Here is an 18832-nt window from a genome sequence, read left to right as displayed (position 1 = left end):
ATGTAACTATTTTCTGCTTTAAGAAATTTCAGAGCTGGGCCATGGTGGTAGCACATGCCTTTAATCCCAGCACTTAAGAGGCAGTGGCAGGTGAATCTCTGAGTGCAAGGCCAGCCTGGTCTACAAAACTAGTTCCAGAATAGCCAAAACTGGAGAGAGAGAGAGAGAGAGAGAGAGAGAGAGAGAGAGAGAGAGAGAGAGAGAGAGAGAGAATTTGGTATAGTTTAACACTCCAAATTGCCTCAGGCGTACACACGTTCTTTTACTTGTTAAAAAGACGTTTCCAGAGAAAACTATGATTTGAATTTGTGGAATTCAAACTAGTGGGGTAAATTCAGTTTCAAATACCTTATTGTAAACAAGAAAATAATTTTTAAATGAATAAATGGAAGGAAGCAAACACAAAAGCCTCAAAGTCCTGAAGCTTTATGGCAGTGTCAAATGCTGCCAGGACGGAAGTCGGCCACTTCAGGATTTCCCTGGATTTGGACTGCAGTGGGATGAGAATGAGACCCTTGGATTCACGAGTCTGTTCCCAAGTCCAGAGGTAATGGCCTCAGGCAGCCCATTTATTGCAACTAGAGGAGAGAGAGAGGTATATGTTCCACATGGACCCTTGACAACACTTTACCCCTGTCAGTCTATCATGCAGCAAGAGAGAGGGCATCTAGACAATCCTGTTGGTAATTAATACTAAACTGCACTGTGCCAAGGTAACTTGAATATAGCTACCATGGTTACATAAAAATTTAGGCTAAAATACAATATGCAAGAGCCAAAAGGATATTAATTTCAGCAATTAGGTGGCACTTTATGCATCAAAAACATTTACAAGATCCCTATCTTGATTTATCTTCATAGTCCCTTCCTAGAGAACAGTGTTTCTAGAGTTCAAATGTAGTTAAGTACTGACAAAGTGGAAGTGAATAATGTCTTCAAAACATGGTCATCAATCAAATTTCATATGAAATTTTAATAAGCTTATATCTGAAACATACAAACATAATCCTAAAAACAAAGTCATATATAACTAAAATTCCATCATTTCATTATTACAAAGCCCAGTAATTTATCAAAACTTCAACCCTAAAAATAGGGTGCGGAATCACATACTACATACGTCACTAAGGCAAGTCCCTGTCTTATTCATCATCACCACCACCATCATCTACGGCAGCATAGATGGCTTGATTCCGCCTCTTAATTTTCTTTCTTTGCTCAGGCTCATGTTCATTACTCAGCCTCTTCAGTGGAAATTCAGTCAAGGACTTTTCATCCTCCGACTGCACAGCCTCAGCAGGATTTCCCTCCCCACCAGTCGGAGAATGGGATGCATCATCAGATGACACAAACATGGAGCTTGGCAAGTTCCTGACGTCAGAAAAGCTCGTGGAGAAGTCAGAAGCTTGATGGGAATAAGGTTCTACAGAGGGAGTGGTCATGTCACCATGAGGACCCTCCTCCTCCTCCTCCTCCAGCATTATTTCATCCGGATTAAAGGAGGACAGAGCAGACGTGTCTGTGCTGTACTCACTCCGGTCTTCTTCAGACTCATCGGTCCCCACATCACCCTGCTGTTCATACTCTCCACACAGACGTTGCTCTTCCTTGTCCTTCTGAAGCATGACATTAATGTCTGTGATGCCAAGCTGGGCACAAAATTCAGTAGTCTGCGGATTGATCCTGTGAACCAGTTGCACTTGTGATTGTGGCTTACTAGGATCATAACAAGCTGCTGTCATACTGAAGTTACAGGGAACTTTAGGGTCATGGTTCAATTTTTCCATTACTTCCTTCATAGCTTCTTCGGTTGCACTATAATCCCACCTGTAACAATTAGGGCGATTGATTTGTAAATGTTATAACTTCCAAACAGTAAAAAACCCTAAGTATTGACTCCAATTATAAAAATTAAAAAAGAAACTAAAAATTCTATACAAAGCTTCAGAGAGGGCTCAGTAGTTAAAAACACTGGCTTCTCTCCCAGAGGATCCGGGTTCAATTCCCAGCACCTACATGGCAGCTCATAGCCATTTCTAACTCATTTCAAGGGATCTGACTCCCTCTTCTGGCCTCTATAGGTGCCAGGCACACACATGGTGCAAAGACATTCATGCAGGGTGGTTACATATATATATGTATGTATGTATGTATGTATGTATATATGTATATATATATATAAAATAAAAATTAAAAAACTCACATGGTAAAATTATAATTAACTTAGCAAAGAATCTTCAGAAATAACAACTCTAAGAAAAAATTTTACTCATCCCTCCAAACAAGTATGTGTGTGTGTGAACCAAACCTTTACCAAGCTATAGTCTGAAGAATGCTCATACGCTTATATACTCATACACTCACTTGGGTTGATGCTTAACAGACCTGTTCGTTTGCCAGCCATGGACAAAAACTTGTAGCCTTCTTCAATATCAGTCAACCTTGAGTACAAAGTTGGGTTCCCATGGCCAGTGCCTGCTGGGGCTGCTGTGGGGAGTGGTCCAAAGTCCCCCCAGTCAGGCCCAAATTAGAGACAATAGGCAACTACTTAACCTCACAAATGGTCATCAAGCAAGCACTTGCTAGGAGGCTTGCCAAATGCTCAGCTCCCCCAAAAAACTGTCACCTCACCCCCTCCTTTCTGCAGACAAAAGCAAACTCTTCAGGGACCAGAATACAACACAGATCAGAGACAAAATTGTACACAGTGCAGAAGGCAAGTTCTAAAGTGAGCAGAACTACCTTGTATGCAGACCATTGTTTTCAGGCATATTCCATAGGTTCCCGGTCACATTAATCAGGTCATCAGTGGCCCTGAGAACAGTAAGCCATTCAATATCATACTCTAAGTACTCAGGAGCACTGGGATCATGTTCTATTTCTAACACCTATAGGACAAAATCAGATATTTTAGGTAATTTTTTTATGTTTAACAGTCCAATAATTTTAAATCTAGTTAATTTAAAATGATAACAAACAACATCAAAGAATTCTCAGAAAACATAAATTATAAATAGCACAAATAAATTCTGAAGTAAAAACTATATTTTTAAGATTACTGAAAGAGTAAAACTTTTATAAAATTACTATTTTCTTATTACCTGAAGAAAGTCTCTGTGTGGTAAGCATTTGTCCAAGGCTAAAAACTTGGTTTCTTTGCCTGCTTGCTCTTTATCTGTGGCCTAGAAGAGACAAACCATGATGTAAGAATGTTAAAAGCATCACAAGTAATCCATATACCGAATAGAGCAGAAATATGCTGAAAAGTTTTTGTGGTCTGATAAACCTCTCCACAGATGCAATAATCCAAATCAGACCAAATCAAATCAAATTAGAAAAAGTCTAGGTTTTTTAGCACTCCAAGATACTAGCAGTCTGGGGTAGCATTCCAGCCCCCAGGGATGGAGATGGGGAAGGAAGGCCGGAAAAACCATGTGTTTATTCTTTGGGTTGCAGTTTAAATACCCTGTGGGAGTGGTCTTGAGCATCTCTGAAGAGGGGTCACTGTTTTGCAGGCTTTCTTGGAGGTGGAGTCTGGACTGAGGCAACTCCTAGGGGAGGGGGTTTGGGATGGAACTTTTACCCAAACATTTCAGACTCTTTGGGTAGGGGTGCCAGGGCTGGGGTGAAGCTTCTACCCAAACACATGCTCCCAATTCTGTGCCAAAAGAATGATTACCAAATAAGAAAGAAAGAAAGAAAGGAAGGAAGGAAGGAAGGAAGGAAGGAAGGAAGGAAGAAAGAAAGGGGGAGAGAGAGAGGAAGAAGGAGGAGGAGGAAGAAGAGGAGAAGAGGAGAGAAAAGAAGAAGTAGAAGGAGGAGGAGGAGAAAGAGGAAGAGGAGGAGGAGGAAATAAGAAAAAACAAAAGAAAAAAGGAAAAGGTCTATATCCACTTGGACAATGGAATACAAAGCACTTAATCACTATTGGCTGCCGTTTCCTTCAAAACTCAAAACAAACACTGACGACGATGACGTCAAATACTGACGTGTGTTACACGAATGATTCACGAAAACAAACAAATGAAAGAAACCAGCTGCTAAAGATTTGTACTTTATGATTCTTTTTATATGAATTATTCAGAAAAAAACTCAATCCAAATCAGTTATCATGTACAATTAAGGATGCAAAGCTGATGGGCTGGAGAGATGGCTCAGCGGTTAAGAGCATTGCCTGCTCTTCCAAAGGTCCTGAGTTCAATTCCCAGCAACCACATGGTGGCTCACAACCATCTGTAATGAGGTCTGGTGCCCTCTTCTGGCCTGCAGGCATACACACAGACAGAATATTGAATACATAATAAATAAATAAATATTTTTTTAAAAAAAAGGATGCAAAGCTGATACCAATATAGACACAAAGGAATCTGGGGCAAGATGGACATGTTGTAAGACTGATCTGTGAGCCAGGCTGTGGCACATGCCTTTAATCCCGGCACTTGGGAGGAAAAGGCAGGCAGATCTCTATGAGTTCAAGGCCAGTCCGGTCTACAAAGTGAGTTCCAGGACAGCCAAGGCTACACAGACACCCTGTCTTAACCCCCATTCCCTGGTACCCCCAAAAAGCTCAAGAATGGTGACACAAGTCTCTAATCCCAACATTCAGAAGGCAGAGGCAGCCAGATCTGTGTTCAAAGCCAGCCTGGTCCACATATCAACCCGCCGCCCCATCTCCTGCTGTCTTTTAAGTAAAAGAAAGCAGTGAGATGTGGAAAAGTGAGCTGTCTACAGGTATACTTGGACATCAAGCAAGCGTGGTCACTGAGTGGCCACAGACAAAGTGAAGGTGTAACTTCTACCTTCCTGGAGTAAGACCACAGCAGAAAGTGCTTTGGGAGTGTTTTCAGACACAAACCATCTCAGGCAAGTTGTTAAAGTAGGAAAGTAGTTTGGGAAGTACTACACATCACATTCTCTAGAAAGTGCTCATTAATGCATTAAAGACCCTGAGAATTCTACAGAAGACTTCAAAAACTCTCCCAATGCTAACTTGGCATTTTCTAAATGGTGTCCAAACCCCCATCCTCCAAAAACCCCTCGAGCAGTCATCCTGTACCCCCGCCTTCTCACGAAAGCCTTACTATTCTGATTCTAAAATCTCTCCAGCCTCCACTTCATTCTCTGTGCGTTTTGCCTTAGCTAGACTCTCCTCCTTTGCTAAGCAGCATCCTGTCTCTGTTGACATCACTCCATTCCACTCACAAACCTGCCAATTAGTCTTTAGAACGACCACCTGGCTCCATCAGTCTCCACCTTTCCCATCACCTTCTAGCTAACACCCAAACTCTTCTTTTTTCATGATGTACTCCATAGGGAAACAAGCCAGAAAATACAGGTTAACAGCTGAAGATTTCTGCAAGTCTTCTGGAGACCTCCTCAGAGTTACATCTAATGGCCCAGTGAGTACCATCTCTCTAGAATGGCTGTGATATGCAGTGCTTCCCAAAGCTACTGGACCAAACCCTTCTCTATGTTGGAAGTATAATGCTTCTGAAACCTAGTTTTATTTGAAAACATTGTTAAAGCCCTTTCTGATGTGGACTTACTCTAGAAGAAGCAGGTGCCCAAGTTCTGCCCAGAAAGCAGCTTAGATTCTGTTCAGGCTGTATCTGTCTCTACACTTGAGAGACAGGAACTAGTACCAAGTGCACTGCGCTCTCAGACTGTTAAATCTGCAAACATGCTGGTCCCTCTATTAAAACACTCAGACTATTTCCTCCTGATAACCTCTGGATTCAGCTCAGTCCTTTGGAAACTCCTTCTTCATCAGTGGACGAATCTGACCCCAGCAGTCTGCCTTGGGTGCCTTCAATCACCTCAGCGCTCTCCTACCACATTTACCCTGCTCTGTAATTGCTTGCTCATTTCTTGCCCACACTGAGTACTGAGTAACTCCTGAGGGGCAAGCTGTATTTCAATCTCTGGCTTTACCACTCTGCCCATGGTGCCCACTTCATGAATGTTCAGTAAGTGTTTATTAAAGATAAGGGCCGATGTTTTCTGTCCTACCTGGTGTCGCATCAAGGCTGCAAATTTCACATGAAGATGTGCAGAAAACCAGTATGAGGGCTTTAGGTGTTCCAACAGCTCTGAGGCAGCAGGACTCCCTAGCGTGTTATTTTCCACTTCTTGGCGAAAAAAAGATTTGGTCTTAAGAAGCTGCTTCTTATTTCCATAATGATATATACTTCTTGGCCAGTCATGAGATAAGAATATATCTACAGGCTGCTTCAACTTGAAGAACAGAAAGAAAATTCTTAAAAAGAGACTAACCAAAAACAATCAATCACTTCCTTTCTACACTACCATGCTCCCGCTCTTGTAGATGGATAATCTAGCTTTCTGTGTTATTTCATCCTTAGGACACTTTAAGGAAATAAAAATACTAAGCTCCTCATTTACCTAGACAAAGAGAAGCAGCTTTCCCTGTGCCTCAGAAATTATTATAATTCCTGTAGCAAAGGCAGGGCAGCAGAGACACTTTCATTACTCTGCCAATCAGCTGAGGCCTGCCAGCTTTCTAAAATATATAACCACGGCTCCTTTTCCCTGGTAGACAAATTTATAATTTTAAGCTGGGCGGTGGTGGCATAAACCCTTAATCCTGGCAAGCAGGAGGAAGAGACAGACAAATATGAGTTCAAGGCCAGCCTGGTCTACAAGAGCTGGTTCCAGGCCTGCCAGGGCTGTTACACAGAGAAACCTTGTCTCAAAAACAACGACAACAACAACAACAAAAAATTATAATTTTGAAGATCTAGAGAAAACCAATTTAGTAAGATTTCCAATGCAATTAATGCAGTAAACCCAAAAACTTAACAGGAATGTATATGGGTGGCAGAGGGCTTGCATGGTCAGTCTTCGGTACAGACTCCTAGATCACCAATTGTTTTCCTAATGTATCCACATACTACAAACTAAAAAGTCTCCCTTTGCTAAATAAATTAATATCTAGAGTTGCTTACATGGAAAACACAAAATGTATTCTACACTTTACTTACTCTTCGGCACTATCAAGTAAGTAATATGAAACAAGTATTTGGGAAACTAAATTGAACCAATAACTGTTTAAGACAATATGGAATGTAGGTCAGATACAATAGTCGCTGAATGGATGAGAACTGAAGAAGGGGGATGACTCCACACTAGAGAAATGGGGGATTTTTAGATTGATGAAGGGAAAGACACCCAGAAGGAGAGCACACACACATCACAGGAAAGGTGTGTGAGCATACTGCACACCGCAGCTCTAGCAATGGCGCAGGACATGACCACTGAGACAGGCTCTGCTGTAAACTACCAGGGAGTCCTGGGCAGGCTTCTTGTCTGGCTATACCTTGACTTGGTTTTCTTAATTGGGGAAGGCAGAGTGAGAGCTACCTCATCAAACCTGAATGGAATTATATGAAATATCGTGTGTGAATCACTCAGCCCAGTACCACCCCAGCAGTGGGTTCTCAAAAACTTAGCTTCACCCATTCATCAGTTAAGTCAGTACTTGACACCATCTTCACAATTTCTCATGTCCGCTATCATCTTTCCCATTAGTTCTTTTCTATTTAACAATGTTATTTAGTTACTTTATCTAATACTAAAATTTAGTAACATAAAAGTTTGTTTTCTCTGTCTTTTTCTCTTCTGAGATAACATTCTACTCTGTAGCCCAGGCTAACCTCAATTTCATAATCTTCTTGCCTCACTCAGCCTGCTAAATGATGGGATTAGGTGTGTACCATCACACTGGGTGGAAATATTTATCTGAAAATATTACTTCATTTCAGCATATATGCTTTATCCTTAACCTAACATATATGCTTTATCCTTAACCTAAGTATAATATATGGAACCATAATTTAAATGTTTTACAACTGTTTATTAAATAAACTTATAATCATTGAAAATAAAAATTTATTCACCTATGAATCTCCTAAACACTATTCAAACTCTGAATTTTGGAAATACTGAATTGCTATTCTCAAAGGTTACAAGCCATTATATCAAACACATTTTGGTACAAAACTAAATTTATTTCAAGTCTACTGTTCTGTACTTTTCACATACCTGTTTCAGTTTGTAGACCTCTATATTTCTCACATGATATATACTCCTTATGGTAGATGAATTATAAGGGGGGCACTCAAAATGACCTTAAATTGAAGGGAAATAAACTACATTACCATTTTGTCTTTCCCAAAGTGGTCCCAAATCTATAATCGCAAGGATAGTAACAAAGAGCCCATCTTTGTAGTCCATGGAGAACAGATGGGGTAAGGAAACAAACTTGCAATTAACAGTTACATTAAACATGTAAATTTTAGTCATCAATTTAATTCATAAAATTTGTGGAATCTGTATGATTCTATGTCACTACTCTAACTAAAAATCAGTTAGATGTAGTGGTGACTACACTGTAGTGTACACAATGAAACTATTAACAAATGAACAGATTATAGATAACAAGACATGGGTTTCAAAAACATGTTAAACCTGGACCAACCTAGGCCCTCTACATATATGTGACAGTTGTGTAGTTTGATCTATCTGTGGGACTCCAAGCAGTGAGATCAGAACCTGTCCCTAATGCTTGAGCTGGCTTTTGGGAACCCATTCCCCATACTGGGTCGCCTCTCCCAGTTTTAAAAGGGAGAAGTTTAGTCCTGCTTCAACTTGAGATGCTTTGTGGACATCCATGGGAGGCCTTCACTTTCTGAACAGAAACAGAGAAGTAGACGGTGGGGAAACGGGATGAAAAGGAGGGAGGGGAAACTGTGGTTGGGAGGTAAAAGGAATGAAAAAAAATTATCGGGGTGCACCTTGTAGTAGTCAGTTCAAAAAAGAAGGCACCCCAAGATGAAATTTTAGGGCCTATGTGGAAGATCCAGGCTCTTTGATAAACTGAACCCCAAACAACCATACAAAGGTGTGCTTAGTGATTGTCACACAAAGTATTTTCTCATACCAAGGCCCCTAATCTAATGTATATGTCTTACTGAAGGGAGTATCACATGTCCCCATTATTCCAGTCCTTTATTATGTATCATTTGCAATACACAATAATACAAGAGCCTCAGACACACCCGAGGCATCTTGTGACCAAAGTCATGGGATGGCTGCAACGACACTTCAGCAAAACAGTCATTGTTTGCCACAAGGGCTCTTCAAGATTAAAGCACCTCTAAAAAGCATCTGTTTATCCTAATGTCTACCCCGGATACAAGAACTGCTAAATTCCTACAACAAAAATCTAATTAATTAATTAATAATAATAAAACACATTAAACCAGGAAGCAAGCTGCAAAAAAAAAAAATGCAAGCAATGAGCTACACTTACACAGTATAAAACGCATTAAAACTCCTGCATATTCAGTATTGAGATGAAACCATCAAGTGACTGATAAACACCCACTTGGACACAGCAACTCCCTGGCTATTGGAAGGGGGAAAGAAGAGCAGCATTGATAGTCAGATCAACAGTGAACTTCAACTGGACCTATATTGTCATATTTCTTAAAAATCAAAATTAAATGGCAAATTGATAAAACTAAATCATGAACATAAGGATACGCTATATAGTATCATACATAACTTCATGTGTATAAAATACTTAACTACAAAATTAAGAATAGTATTGTTTATACAAGAAACTTGATAAGTCATACTATAAATTTTGCTTATTTATTTATTTTATTCATTTCAAGCTCAATATATAAAAGTTGTTCACTCCAAACAATACCTTTTCGATAGTCATGAGATTTGAAAATGCCAGAGATTCCTCCAATCCTTACACCTCGGTATTTTACTACACCAGCCAAACCTGAAAAATTATGCAATTCAGTAAAATGTTATAGGCAAAAGGAATCTACTAGGAGAATAAACCATTTAGAAGCCTGGGATTCCATGTAGTCCTCAAATTATTTGAAAATATTTGCCATATTTTCATAAGAGTAATAAGGTTACTCTTCATACAGCATTAATATGCTGATGATACACAAGGCAGAGAAAGTCTGAAGCCAATCAGCCAAGAGACTGAGTGGATTCTAAAAGGACGAATGAGGTAGGATGTTAAAACCAAATAGAGGCACCATGGTACCTAGCTGAACATGCAGTAAGTGGCAGGAATTGGAGAGGGGAGAAAAATGTCCCCTGGTGGAGAATTTCACGGTAGCAATCAAGTCAACAGGTATGACGTATAAAGAACATGCAGTTTCTACATTTCAATTTTGACTCCTCTGAAAATTCACCTTTTCTTTTTGTTTGTTTGATTCAAGTCTCACTATGTAGCTATGGATTGCCTGGAATTCACAGGCTGGCCTCAAACTCCTAGAGATCTGCCTTGCTTCTGCCTCCAGAGTGCTGGGATTAAAAGCATGTGCCATTATGTCTGGACCAACTTCATCTTTTTATAATACTGAGGTTGTTGAAAGATGATAAATCAATAATGAAACTGAGAAACAAAACTCCCAAAGTTATGATTTCATCACTGGAAAAGCCTGAAAATTACTCTAGAAACCATCTACATTTAAATAAAGAGGTGAAAGGGTTGCAAACTTCAAAGATGGAAAAGGTAGAGAATAAAAGGAACATTACAAATGATATCATAAGGAATCCATTCAGCTAAATCCAGAATGCAGGAGATGCTAGATGCTACAAGGCAGTCTTTCATTTTCTACAACAGAAAAACTACATGGAAAAAAGGAAAGAAAGAAAGAAAGAAAAGAGGTCCCACTAGAGGTTAGAATAATTTACTTTGCTAGGTATAAAATGGTACTGCATGTGTTTAAAAATAAAATCATTCAAAATCACTCACTTAAAAATATACAAAAGAGTGGTACATGCTTTTAATTCCAGCACTCCAGAGGCAGAGACAGGCAGATCTCTGTCAGTTTGAGGCCAGCCTGGTCTACAAAGCATGTTCCAAGACAGGCTCCAAAGCTACAGAGAAACCCTGTCTCTAAAAACCAAAAAAGAAAAAAAAAATCTACAAATAAAATAATCTAGTGGGTAGGATTTGCTATAAGATATTCCAGTCATCTCCCACAGGAAAAGTTTAAACTATACTGAATAACTAAATACAGGGGTATAAGGTATAACAGAGTAATAGTTGTCAAAGCTAACAAATGGTGAAATTTACTATACTACCTGGTATTTTTGTGGATGTTGAATATTTTCCTTTATAAAATCTGATTCAATAAGAAAAAAAACACTGCAAATAGCAAAATTTTTGTAATCATGCTATTATTTAAACCATTAGAAGAAAGACAGATATATGTTCATAAATGGCCAATGAATATTTTAACTCAACTCTCATGATTATAAAGTTAATGGCATCCCCCAACACCATGTTTTCTAGAGGTTGCCCAATCGGTACAAATTTAGGCAGGACAAAAAAGTGTACATAAACACATACCTAAATAGTAAATATTTGGAGCTACCCAGCCACCATAGGGTAACTCTTGCAAATGGTTTGAGGCTTCATGGTTTCCTCCGATGAAGATTGTGAGAACTGGGGCCTTTTTCTCTCCAGAGTAATATCTACAACATAAGGATAAAGCTGTCAGGAGTCAAATTAGTCGCAGCTGAAAAAGCAAAAGAGGGTCAGAAGGAAAAGGCTGTGCTCAAAAACCGTCAAACGGCCCCCAGTATCCTCCCATCCCTGACCTTAAGAATGAATGAAATCTTGAGCTCACGCCAGTCTACACCCATTAAGGTCAACAACTTTGTGAAGTGCACAGCAGACTATTCTGGGCGTCTAGAACTCAGTAAGTCCAGTAAAAACCGGATCATTAAATTAACTAATCCTAGAGTTCTAGCAATTACAAAGTAAGTATCTAAAACTGTTGGCGCCTCCCCGATCCCTGAGAAGGTGTCTACGGAAAGGAGGACACGGACATTTCCTAAGTGCCAGGTCCTCCAGGCACGGGGGTCAGCGGCAGGAGGAAGCTCACGCGAGGCCGCTCCTGCTGCCCGTCTCGGCTGCACGCCGAGGGATCCGAGGCCCGGCCGCGCGCCCCTTACCTGTAGAAGGTCTGCATGTGGCGGTACTTGGGCGGCACTGCCATGCAGCGCAGGTCGGCCTCGTTGCGCACCGCTTGGAAGTCGCCGCAGCACAGAAGGACATCCACTGATCCCGGGCCGCGCCGCTCCGCCAGCGCCAGGGTCTCGTAGATCTTGTCCAGTTCGCCATGACAGCAGCCGGCCACAGCCACCCGCATCGTGCCGACGAGCCGCGGAACTCCACCGCGACGCCCTCGACCACCAGCAGCCCGGACCCGACGGCAGAGAACACCGGACAGGTCCCACCCGGCCGGCTCCCGCCAACTTTAACACAGCCGCGGCGAATTCAGAGTCGTTATGTAACTTCCGGTTTTCAAGTCTCGCGAGAGAAGGGGTGGGAGCAGCCACCGAGGAGAAACTTGTCTGTCTTCGGGGTTCCGTGAGTCCTACAAGTCTGAAGAATCTGATAGTTTAAAACTAGAAAAGGACATAAAAATTCCAAAATTCCAAAAATTCTACCAGCAAGGATAATCACCTTAAAAATAAATTAGAAAGTAAAAAAAAATTTTTTCCGTGATGACATTAAAAAGTTTTAAATGCAACTTTGAAATTTAATGATTATTTTAAAACTATACTCCCTTGGAATTTCTAAAATTATTGTTATTATTATTGCTCAATGGAATGGAACTTTTCATACCAAATTATTGTTTGTCTTATAATGCAAGATGAATGAAAGCAGGTATCTCGGAACTTTTGGAGAGAAAAGGTGGAGACTAATCAATGGAGGATGAATAGCAAAGAAGGAAACCAGTAAAGAAAACAACTTAAAATTTAATTAAGAAAAGAAAATCAAGGTGATACAGAGACCTACATGTTTAAACAACTGAAAAACTTAATCAAGAACATAGGTCAGGCTGTGGTGGCGTGTACCTTTAGTCCTAGCACTAAGGAGGCAGAAACAGGCAGATCTCTGTAAATTTGTGGCCAGCCTGATCTACAGAGTGAATTCCAGGACGACCAGGATTGTTATTCGAAGAAACCCAGTCTCATAAAACAAGACAACAGCCACCCCCCACCCAAAAAAAAAAAAAATCCACAGAGAAATTGTCTCAAAAAAGAAAGAAAAAACAGTTCAATCAAGGTTATACAGAGATTTATAAATATATCTCTACTTCTTTTTCCTGTGTCTTCTCTGTTTTGTTTGTTTGAGACAGAGTCTTTCTATGTATCCCTGGCTGGCCTGGAACTATGTCGATCAGATTGACCTGGACCTCAGGAATCTGCTTGCCTCTGTATTTCTGGGATTAAACATGTAAGCTGCCATGAGTGGTTGTTTGCTCATTTAAAAACAAAACAAAACAAAAACACAGAGAAACAATGTTGTAGGAAGAAAGACACTAAAGTTAATTCTAAATAAAGCAAGACATGTAAGCCACCGAGGATAGTTGAAAGGTTCTGGAGTGATGTCCAAGACTAAATACAGGAAGCCAGAGAGGCTGCTGGTTAGAGGTGGTTTTTATGTTGTTAGTTTTTGTTTCTTTATTTCTTTGTTTGTTTTTAATATTATTCCCCATCCTGGGTATTGGGTAGATCTCCAAATAAGTTAGGATGCCACTTTGGAGGGCAGAGAGCTGGAATGTCTGAAAGAGAAGGGCGGTGAGATGCTGTTGTGGGAATTCTTCCCCTGACAAGGTCAACAGTAAGCACCCACATGCAGAAAGTCACTGGAACCAGCACCAATGCTATAGATTTGTTAAGTTATTTTTTTGTTGTTGTTTTTTGTTTTTCAAGACAGGGTATCTCTGTGTAAAAGCTGTGACTGTCCAGGAACTCACTTTGTAGACCAGGCTGGCCTTGAACTCACAGAGATCTTCTTGCCTCTGCCTCCGAAGTACTGGGGAATCAAAGCCATGTGCCTGCCCTGCCCAGCTTGTTAAACTCTAGAATGAGGAAGACTCACACTACATAAGTGAGAGTTTGAACATGACTAGATTTTATGGGAAGCTCTTAGTGATGAGCAGGCATCAGCTCACATCAAAAGCCTGGCTGTAGGAGCCAACACTCTCTTTCCATGGTAGATTTATCTTTCATTTTTTTATGTTGGTTCTATGTTGTTTGCAAAGTCATAGAGAAAATAAAACCATACTTACTGTCTTTAAAGATTATATACAGAAACATTGTGCCCAGAGTGATTTGGGGATGGTTCCTCCAAATTTAACAGAAAGACATAATTTTTGTGATATTTAAATTGACAAAGAGGATAGAAAAAGATAGAAAATGAATGTCTTTAATGAGTCTTTTTTTAAAACAGGATTTCTCTGTGTAGCCCTGGCTATCCTGGTGACTCCACCTACTTTCTCCCAGCATTCAGTTTAGTTTTCCCACCTAGCTCTCTCTATTCTGCCCTATCACAGCCAAAGCAGCTTCTTTATTCATTAACCAATAAAAGCAACACATATACAGAAGGACTTCCAAGATCATCTCCTCTTTTCTGTCTAAATAAAAAGGAAGGTTTTTAACTTTAACATAGTAAAATTACATAACAGTTATCAGGCAAGAATTATAGTTACAATATTTATATATACTTTATTTTTATCATAACTAAGGAAAACTATAACTATCTAGTCTTGAACTCCATCAAAGACCCCAGAAGGACATAATATTACCTAAGTTAACAGGAAGTCCATTGTAAGCAACTTACAAAACTCTAGAATTGACAAAGACATCTCACTGCCTGGGCAGTCACCCAAAGTGCTTCTGGAACATTGGGGCATTCATCTTTAGTCTACAGGCCCATAGTATCCAGCAGATTTTTTCAATGAAGCAGGGAATTTCAAAGACAGTTCTGCCTATATTGGCAGCTTGTCAGTCACTTTCTTCTGTATCCTGCAGAATGTCTGGCAGACTCTTTCATGAAGCAGGAACCCCGAAGGACCGACTCACCTTTATGTAAGTTCAGCAGTCATTTTTCTGTGGGTTCTGCATGTCTAGTTCATACAGTATAACATCAATCAGGGAAGAGCAGTTTCTTGCCCAAATGTCTAACAAACTCCATAAGGAGCCTCTTTGATGCCCATCATTCACATGAAGTAGATTGGTGCTGCCAGAAGCAGATATATCTCATTGTCATAAAAAGTCTTAAGCTCTTAAAACATTTTAAATGTCATATTCTGTAGTCTTTGAAAGATCTGAAGATTATATAACCATCTGAAATATATCTTTGTACATGTAAAAAACTTAACTAACATGACTATACATTTGACTATTATAGATGACTATCTATTAACCTATATTTCTTAATTATACATTACATTTTTCAATGAGCTGCACAAACACAATACCTTAATCAAGAGCAGAAATAAACATATAACAAAATTGACCTTAAATTTTTACCAATAAACCAAGATTTATACCAATGCAAAGTATTCGTCTCTATAGCATATCCCCCTTTAAATATAAGCAAACATTTATAAACAATATTTTGGGTGTAGTTCTCTCCAAACCGATTCCTGCTTTTTCTTGGGCAAATTAGTTTTGGGGGTTCATAGAGACCTCTCGAGGGTTCTTGTTCCATCAAACCACATTAGCCTGGAAGGAATCCACAGATTCTCATCCTCTGTGGAAACAAAGACAGAACCTCTTTTCTAAAGCAACATATCCTTATACCCAAATTTTGAATTCAAGATACCTCTAAAGCATATATGTTGGTTTAGCTTAGGAGCCTGTACAATGTAATGTTTCTCAGTACTGGATCCTTCACAGTCAAAAAAATTAAAAAAAAAAACCACAATAATATACATATCCAGATTTTCTGTATATTCCATCTTTATATGGCTTATTTTTTATTCCTTTATTCTATGACCGTATATACTCTGTCTCTTTAAAGACTTTGTTTTATTTTTTAAAGCCATTTATTTCTTTTTATAACTGTCTATATTCTTTTTCCTCTCTCTCAAGCCTATGTACATTTATCCAACACTTTGGCTCATTCAGAGGTCTTTTTTAAAATGAATCTGTCTTTATTACCTATCTGTAATTATTTTCTGACCAGGAACACTTTTCTTTTTAAATGTGAAGTGGGTATGGCTAGGACCTATATAGATAGCCCTGCCTGCTTGCTCCGCCCAGTTCACTGCCTCTGAGAGCCATGCACACAGCCCCATTTTCAGCCACATAGTGGATCTATGTTGTCATTAAGCAAGTTGTAGCACTCTGTTCACAAACCCCATTTAAATGCTCCATAGCTGGAAGTCCCAAAAGAGTCAGAGCCATTTATGCTACTGAACTAGGGAGCTGCTGTTTTTAAAGAAGCCGCACAATTTTTACTGCACCTCTGTCTCTGTCTCTGTCTCTCTCTCTCCTCTCTCTCTCTGTATATATACTTTAGGATTCCAGCCAGGGAGTGATGCCACCCATAATGGGTCCTTCCACCTCAGCGAATATAATCAAGATAATCCCCTAAAGGCATGACTGGTTCCTCTCCCAAATAAGTCTGTATTCTGTCTAGTTGACAGTTAACACCAATAGAGGATATAGCTAAATTGGTAGTTTGCCTACTATGTGCAAAGCCCTAGGTTGGATCCCAAGTGGCTCTAAAACTGGGGATAGTGGTACAATCCTGTAGTCCCAGCACTCAGGAAGTAGAGGTAGGAGGGTCAGAAATTCAGCTACAGAATTTGAGGCCACCTTCAGGTTACATGTGACAAGAAGAAGGGGAGAGATAGAGAAAGAAGGAGGGAAGGAAGAAAGAAAGGAAGAGAAAGAAAGGTCAGCAAAGTAGCCTGACAACCTGAGTTCAATCCTCTGGACCCACATGGTGGAAGGAGAGAACCGACACCCACAGGCTTTCCTCTGACCTCCACATTCGCACTGTGGCACAAGTGTGCCTCTGCTCTCCACATATACATTCAAAATGAAGAAATATGTAAAAAAATCTTACAAATCATCTAAACACCATAAAATACTACCTGCAGCTACCATGTATATGTAAGCATTCAAATATAGATAATAAGTTAATTACATAAGATTAAATGGCTAGATAAATTTCAAAATTATGTTAAATCATTTTTAAATGCACAATTTAAAAAATTAAGTTGTAGTTGGGGAGTAGTTGAAAATGATATTGATGTCATGTAGAAGTCCGATTCCGACCTTAAGTGCCCAGTGCAAAGTGTTGCTTTGTGTGTGTGTGTGGGGGGGGTAAGTTCTCTCCTTCCACTGTGTTGGGGCTTAGGGACCAAATTTAGGTTATAAAGCTTGATGCCAAGTGCTGCACTTCTCTTAAAGGGTCCTTGGTGCCCCTGCTTGCCGTGAGCCCATCTGGGGAAAAAAAATTGTGGCTACCAAAAAACTGTGCTAGCCTTGGTTTATTTTGTGTCTAGAATTTCTTTTCAAGCTCTCTCAGGTTTTAATGTGGATGTAGTTACCCAAGTTGGTGCCATTCAATTGGCAGAGGCTGCTCGTTCATTTCTCAGCTGCCCAGACCTGAAATAATCACGTCAAAACTGTATTAATTGCAATAGTGTTTGACCAATATGTTAAGCGTACTTCTAGATAGCTCTTATATCTTAACCCATTTCCATTATTTTATATTTTACTATGAGGGTCATGATTTACCGGCAAGGTTCCAGTGTGTTTGTGTCCTCTGGCGGCTACATAGTATCTCACTGACTCCGCCTACTTTCTCCTCTTCTATCAACTCGGAATTCCCACCTTGCTCTATTCTGCACTTCTATAGGCCCAAAGCAGCTTCTTTATTAACCAATGGTATTCACAGCATACAGAGGGGAATCCCACACCTACTTTCTCCCAGCGTTCAGTTTAGTTTTCCCACCTACCTCTATTCTGCCCTATCACAAGCCAAAGTAGCTTCTTTATTCATCAACCAATAAAAACAACAAATATACAGAAGGACTTCCCACATCATGCTGGCTGATTCCAATTTTCAATGTTTTCTGGAAGGAAACACCATAGCAGTGCCTGCATTTAATCATATCTTCGCTGCACAAGCCCAGGGAAGCAGTCCTCATGTAAAAAGAAATTATGCAAGCAGGGCAGTGGTAGTACACATCATCAACCCCAGCACTCAGGAGGCAGAGGCAGGAGGATTTCTGAGTTTGAGGCCAGCCTTGTCTACAGAGCCTGGTCTATACACTGAGTTCCAGGACAGCCCAGGCTACACAGAGAAACCCTGTCTCAAATAAACAAACATATGGCAGCAAGGAACCGCTTGTTCGTCCCGGCTACCCAGAACCAAAATAATCACACAGGAACTATATCAATTAAATCATTGATTGGCTCATTAGCTCTAGCTCCTTATTGGCTAACTCTTACATCTTAATTTAACACATTTCTATTAATCTGTATATCACCTCGAGATCATGGCCTACCAGCAAAGTTTCAGCATGTCTATCTTCAGCAGCTCCATAGCATCCCCTGACTCCACCTTCTTCCCAGCATTCAGTTTAGTTTTCCCCACCTAGCTCTGTTCCCCTATAGCTCTGCTATAGGCCCAAAGCAGTTCCTTTATTCATTAACCAATCAAAGCAACACATAGACAGAAGGACCTTCCACACCACAAACACACACACAGTTTGGAGATGGCCATCTTAGACTGTATAGTGAGACCCTGTCTCCCTGGGGGGAAGACTATTTCTCCCATTCTCGGCATTCCTTAGTTGCTTATAATCTTTTGTCTAGGTTAGAGATCCTATGGGATTTTCCTCTTCCATGTTATCATGTTCATTATTTTGTGTTTGTTTTGTTTTCTGAAATATGATTTTCTTGTGTAGCCCTGGCTGTCCTGGAACTCAGTGTATAGACCAGGCTGGCCTCAAGC

At 40.1% G+C, this 18832-nt stretch overlaps 1 protein-coding gene across 1 annotated transcript; it reads right to left on the bottom strand.

The window, feature by feature from the left end:
* Positions 1–953: 953 nt before the first annotated feature.
* Dbr1 (debranching RNA lariats 1) lies at positions 954–12347 on the bottom strand. Its single transcript, XM_048417086.3, has 8 exons — positions 12016–12347; positions 11408–11532; positions 9734–9814; positions 8062–8147; positions 6010–6234; positions 3102–3182; positions 2743–2888; positions 954–1827 (listed from the first exon to the last, which is right to left on the bottom strand). Exons 1-8 carry the CDS (start codon positions 12210–12212, stop codon positions 1143–1145), a joined length of 1626 nt encoding a protein of 541 aa, XP_048273043.3. The 5' UTR covers positions 12213–12347; the 3' UTR covers positions 954–1142.
* Between the last annotated feature and the right edge of the window lie 6485 nt (positions 12348–18832).

This window comes from Myodes glareolus, chromosome 4 (assembly GCF_982192425.1).
Source record: "Myodes glareolus chromosome 4, mMyoGla1.1, whole genome shotgun sequence".
NCBI classification, from domain to species: Eukaryota; Metazoa; Chordata; class Mammalia; order Rodentia; family Cricetidae; genus Myodes; species Myodes glareolus.
Note: the sequence above shows the minus strand (reverse complement) of the source record. Positions and strands in the feature narration are given on the sequence as shown.